This window comes from Ambystoma mexicanum, chromosome 4p, assembly GCF_040938575.1.
Source record: "Ambystoma mexicanum isolate Mex_15411 chromosome 4p, UKY_AmexF1_1, whole genome shotgun sequence".
Lineage (NCBI taxonomy): Eukaryota > Metazoa > Chordata > Amphibia > Caudata > Ambystomatidae > Ambystoma > Ambystoma mexicanum.
In genome coordinates, this window is record NC_090927.1 from 573,896,148 (window position 1) to 573,902,565 (window position 6,418).

General features: G+C 42.8%; 1 protein-coding gene across 1 annotated transcript in view; it reads left to right on the top strand.

The window, feature by feature from the left end:
• Positions 1-6,164, top strand: part of TMEM14A (transmembrane protein 14A) — a 322,096-nt gene extending 315,932 nt beyond the window's left edge. Inside the window, exon 5 of the mRNA XM_069606104.1 lies at positions 5,822-6,164. Within this exon, the coding sequence (XP_069462205.1) occupies positions 5,822-5,861 (40 nt within the window). The 3' untranslated portion in view covers positions 5,862-6,164. The remainder of the gene's footprint in view (positions 1-5,821) is intronic.
• Positions 6,165-6,418: the final 254 nt, after the last annotated feature.

Here is a 6,418-nt window from a genome sequence, read left to right on the forward strand (position 1 = left end):
GTGTGCCTGTGCATAGGTGTCAATTTTTCTAAACAGACGTCTAATAATATTTGCTCATCCTTTTTTGCCCCAGCCCCAGGGTCTTAAACTTCGATACCATAAGCCTTTGCAATAAGGTCCTTCCTCGGGTACCCTCACTCTTGCCAACACCCCTGTCTTCTGGGTCCATCCTTCCCTGGTCTTGACTCAAAAATCACTCTTCCAACGGGCACCTCCTCGAAGCACAGCATCTTCACCCCCCTTGTCCTTTCTATCCAGTCTCATTTGTCCTATGGATTGTCAAAAAAAACCTTCCCTTCGTGCAGCACATTTAATGTAGCTTTAAAAAAAAAACATTTGTTTAGTATTGTACAGTCAGACATTTTTAATACGTTTTAGGCAAACACCAAACATTGTTTTCGCTTATCAAAAAAATTTAACACAACTTCACCTATGATTACAATTTTCCAATCAATCCTATTTCAGTCAGAACCACATTAAAACATAAATAGAAGTCAAAAAAGCTCTGTCTATTTCATCCCTATCCAGCAGATTCCAATATATTACTTATTATATCGCTTTAAAACCTCAATTTTCAGATTTTCAATTTTATTCCATAGCTTCATCAAGTGATAAATACACCCTATTTCATTACCATTCATAAATGTTGAGCACAAATCTTCCATACATCCTACCTGATAAGGATTAACGCCATTAGCACGCAAATACTGGCATCTAATTTTAGTCAATGCCTCACATTTCAGAATCGAATGTTTATTAGTGTCCAACCTGGCATCTCCACACAGCCTACACTCACGCTCAGCGATTGACAACTTTGCGCACCAATAATTTCCATAGTTATTGTCGTGTTAAATTTTACTTTTATATAACTCCATATCGTATGATTGCCCACATAGTGTCCAATATATTTAGGTGTATGCTCTCTCTGCGTGATGTATTCGAGAAAGAGGGAGTTATACTTTTTGAGGCAAGATCTACGATAGCCTGTTCCTTATTTTGCTCATAAAAAAACTTCTCGGTGTACCTTTTTTTCCCTTTGTGCCAGTCAAAATGTTACTTTGGTGTTACTTGGTGTATTACAAATCTGCCCCATTTCACATGGTTTGCATACACGTTATCCTATCAGTTTTCTTCATCATTGTTATTTGTATTATCATACGTTGCAAGGTTCCATTGGGAGCATGTAGATACTTCCACTAACAGTTTAGAGTATTTACTGCTGTAACAGATTCAAGACTGCAGGTATTGAATTCTAAGGATATGCATTCAATCAGTGCATTCGTACTTGCAAACATGTTTTCAGACATGATCGTCCCACAAGTGCTATACTTCTATAGTGCTTATGTGAATGTGACCAAATCTCTGCGCCATTTGTTATAATAGGCACTATCCTGGCTTGATATATTTTGATAATAGACTTAATCAAATTCTCCCACTGTCTTCTTGCGAAAGTCATGATGGCACCAATCAGTTGCAAGACCCTCAACTTTATGCTTTCCCACTGTTGTTTCCAACATAATCATTGTTTGATATGAACACCTGGATACTTATGTGTCAGTACTTCCACTTTTTCTTGATTAATCTTCCAAATCATGTTCTTTTTCCTTTTCTCAATATTAGGCCCAAATACCATAATTCTGGTCTTATTTGTATTGATCTGCATATCATTCAAGACAGCATACTCCCTTGGATGATTTAGCGATAACTGAGCCCAAGTTGTGCTGTCCATAATTACTATGTCATCTGCATAGCCAAGCCACTGCAAACTACAATCTCCCAGTTTAGTTGGAACACAATTGGGATCATACAAGGCGGAATCTAGGTCAGCGAGCTATAGATTGATCCAGGTGGGGGCCAAATACAACCTTGTTTCAGCCCATTGTTGGTATCAATCCAATCCATGGTGGTCCCACGGTTATCTAAACTAACTTTAACTCTCGTCTGTATGTAAAGCCTTTATCATACTTAGCAGTCACTGAGGGATGTTCCCATCTGCCAGTTTCTTACATAGTTTCCCCATGTAAATAATGTCAAAGGCCACAGTAAAATCGATGGATGCAACATAGGTGGTTTGTTTTCTGATATTCTATACCTCCCGTATAATAGTTTTTAAGGCCAGCACATTGTCCATAGTGCAGGAGCCCCAGCAAAATCCAGTCAGGTTCTGCCTATGGATCCAAACAGTGCATGTTATATAACTGCCCATTTGAGAGATTTTCTTTTTTTTAATGTATTTTTTTAATTCTTTTTATAGCAAGGTGTTACACATACCCTCAGGGCCCGGTAAACCATCTCTACTGTGTGTTTATCACCATTTCATGGGTGACGCAAGTGCAGTATATTGGAACTCCTCTTTAATCACCTTGACTTCTGGTCTGCCTTCCATTTACTATGCTCCAGAAAAGCCGATCATTCTTGCATTGTATGGATTCAACCAATAGGTGGCAAGTTTTGCATTCTTTGTTTTGTTGATGTTTTTTAATCCATCTTTGATATTCTGAATCAATGGCTCCAGTAGTATTCACGTATAGTGCAGAACTCCCTGCCCAACATTGAAATTCACTGAGGTAATGCGTAAGAATCTTTTTTCTTTTGCTTATTTCCTTATCAAAACAATGCCCATTTTTGTAACAATATTTTCATTGAGTTTTATGTAGGAAAAATAACGGCAAAACCAGTATCCTCCAACCCCTGTCATCCCCCCTTCAAAGCTGGTGAGAACAGATCCAGCCCTCCTCGCAGTGTCCAATTCTATGAGACCATACCCAATGTTTGTTCACTCCTGTCTCAAGTCCTCATCCCGCAACATTCTTGGCCTATAGTAAACTATGTCCGGAGAGCTCATCGATTCAAGAAGGGGCCCCCATGTCGCCTCAAACTGCATTCCACTCCCCTAGTAAGAACCGTTAGCTTCTCCATGGGTGCTATATCCCACAACCTTTGCAGCCACTCGCCTACCGATGGGGGTTCAGCCTTGCCCCACATTGAGGCCATCACTAGTTTTGTTGCAAGTACCATGGCTCGAGTCGTCTTCAGTTGAGAGTTTTGAAACACCCACTCTCCCTCCTGTATACACAACAGCAGAATAAATCCCTGTGTAAGTGCCCTACCTGCTCCTCCATCCTAAGCAAAACTTCCTCTACAGTCTTCCACAACTTATCGAATTTGGGACAGGTTGCCATAATATGCGTCAGTGATCCCTCCTGTATGCACCCCCTCCACCACCACTTGTCAGCTCCTGGCTTAAACCTCTGCAATTTCATGGGGGTAAGATAACATCTGTGGAGAACCTGAGCCGCAATTTTCTATGTATGTGCTTATGGACCCTTTCCATGCATTCCGGTATACCCCCACCCACTTGGGCGTAAGGGTCCTCTTCAATTCTGTTTCCCATTGGAACTTGAGTGGCCACTCCTCGTGCGGCCAGGGGCTGAACAGGCACCACACCTGTTTCCCTATAAGCCCTTTCATCTTGCAGGCTTCCAGGAATGTTCTCTCCAGCGCTGTGGCGGTCTTGTCGGTCCTGCTTTCATAGCCGGAATTTGAAGCCAATGTCGCAGCTGGTGGTAGCAGAATCTTTCCCCCTCAACTATCCCAGAGGAGGCCTTGTAGTCCACAAAAGTTTTAATGGTCTCCCCTTGTGCCATGTCCCCTATCTTCCTACAACCCCACCTCTTGTCAAACCCCCTATCCATGAGGGCAGGCATAAAATCTTTATTCCCATGAATGGGTCTAAAGGGCGAGGGGAATGTTATTTGGTTACTTCATCTGGCGATTATATCCCATGCTTCCATCGTGCCCCTAGACATTCCATTTAGGTACACCGGCTTAGCCCTTTCAATTCTGGGAAACAAGGGCTGTTTCCCCAAGTGCTCCCCGGCTATGGCTTGTTTAGAGGGCGGTAGTTGGCTCTCTCAATATTCCAGTCTCTACTAGCGCTATTTGATACTTGCCCACATGACACTTTCCCCACACATTCCAGCTCCTGTCCTCCAAGTGCCAATGAGAGCCTCTCACCGCTGGTAGGAGTGGCGCAGGACTCAGCAGAGGCACCACCTCTGCTGCCGCCCCATCTCCTCCTTCAGTGCTGCGCTACTGCCCCTACTGCAGTTCTTTTGATCCTCTTGCTCGCCTAGGCCTCTCTGGCTCTTCTCCTACATGCAGCAATGGCAGCCCGCCTCTTCGGAGATGGCTGGAACCACGGGTCTTGCACCCAGCCAGCTGGTACAACCAGGAGCTGAGGGGGCTCTACCACTGCCCCGTATCCGCCTTCAGCAGTGCTCTGTTGCACCCTTGATGTCATCTTGATCCTCTGCTGCAACCCGGCCTCTCCGTAAAGTGGACGGGATCAATCCACTTCAGGGCTCCAAGAGGTTAACTCTGCCCCCGGTGCGTGGGACCCAAATCACTGTGTTTTCGCGACCAAGGAGGAACAAAGATTCAGGATTTTAGCGGATCACTGGGGTATACCCAGAGCCTTTCATTAGAGCGTCCTCCCCATGTGGTGCCTAACCATGCCCCTCGAAAACTGGTATCTGAACCTGCAGTGACATGTGGGCCTTTCAAATAAAAATGAAATTCCGAGTTTCTCTTAAAAGTCGATGCACATTGGCATACAAAATAATGAATTGTGGGAGGAAACACGTTTGGTGGTCGCCTAGCAGCAATGGGGAAAATTGCTGATAAAGACTCAGGCACTCAACAGAGCAGTTAAGAAGATCAGTTTCTTTAAAACTCACAGGAATATATTAATTTAAGAAGAGCACAGCGGCTGATTTTTCTCCCCACCACCTCTAGTTTCCATATGATTGTACTTAATATATGCCTTTGTTGTACAGCCTCTTGCGCTACAACTAGGTTGGCGCTTTGTAAAAGCCAGCACATGGATCCAGCAGAGCACATACATTGCTTATCTTCCTCGCTGAATTATACTCGTTTGGTAAATCTGCTCTGTAATAACGTCCACACCTATACCTCTCATGCATTGTCACGTTTTGAAATGTTGTGTCTCTCTTCCGGTGGAGAGTAAATGAGGATCTTTAGGGACAACCGGGGAACGTGCCACATAGAGACGGCACTCACACCTGTCTTCTTTTCCTTTGTGTATCAACCACATTTGCTTTCAACACTGTCTACTATGAGCTCTGACGATGGTTGGGCAACCCCAGATTTATCTCTGCAGTGTGTTACGTTATGGAAGAACTTCAGACATACAGGCCAATCACCCAACCTCTTGGACTAATGTCAGTACTTCCTTGCAAGTACTAGAAATTGCCCACACTCTCATATGCTTGTTCACCTAAACCATAAGCATTTGCCCTTTTTTGACCAGGCCTATAATTTGATCACTCTAGAATGACTTTGCAAGCATGCAAGCTATCGCAAACTCCATCCCTGCCATCTTATTTAATTTCATATCTGTATAAATGTTCCATCTACATTTAACCTTTCCCTCTACCCTTCATCCCGTCTGCTGTTCTTTGTATTTCTTTGCAAGCCAGAGTCTACATAACCTGGCGTGAGCACCCCCCACACCTGGCACGCCTGTGTTATTCCGCTACTGACTGGTGCTGTATAAATAAACTCATTTTGCCACAAAAATATATTTAAAATGCGATTATGTTTACAATGATTTCAGGGCCTTTCAATGCATTAATAGGTCGTTGAAGCCATGCAGCACTACACGAATACCCACACTGTTATGTATGGATAGCATAAATAGAGTAGTATAGACACCATTATGCTTCAGCATGAATCTACTGATCTAGCAAATATGAGGTAATCGATTTGGAAAGCATACTAAAATCATGTTTTTTTGCAGCCTCTTCATGATCTTGAGACTTGGGTTCATGCTACTGTAGAAGTCAGAAGACGTGAAGAAGATTGGCATTGTCTCCACCACACAAGCAGCCATGCTTTGTGGACTTTTGATTAAAAAGTGTGTTGCTATGCAATGAAAAGCGCACATGTTACATTCCTAGGACCAATCTTCAGAAAGAATGGCGAGCCCAAAGTGGCAGAACTTCTTACTGAATGGCCTCCTAAAAATATAACCTTTGTTTTGCACAGGTTTTTTTTATATGAATATTTTTAATCCATATTGTCGCTTTAAAATGTAATCATGAACGGTGGGTGCAATAAAGCATAAGTGCCTGATAAAATAATAGTTTTGTCTTTCGTTAATCAATATTATATGGCCAAAGAAAAGCACACATTATTTACTGTATTATTTTTACATAGCAATAGATGGCAAAAGTGTTTGAATACACAACTGCCTCAGTGATGTTATTGTTTCCTCCTTTCGTATGTTTCTGGCGTTGTGATTTGGTGTAAGGTGAACGCTCAGTGTGTGCCTTTGGGTTCTGCCATCAACATAACGGCAAAGGTTGTCGGCATCCAATTCTTGACGGAAATTGGT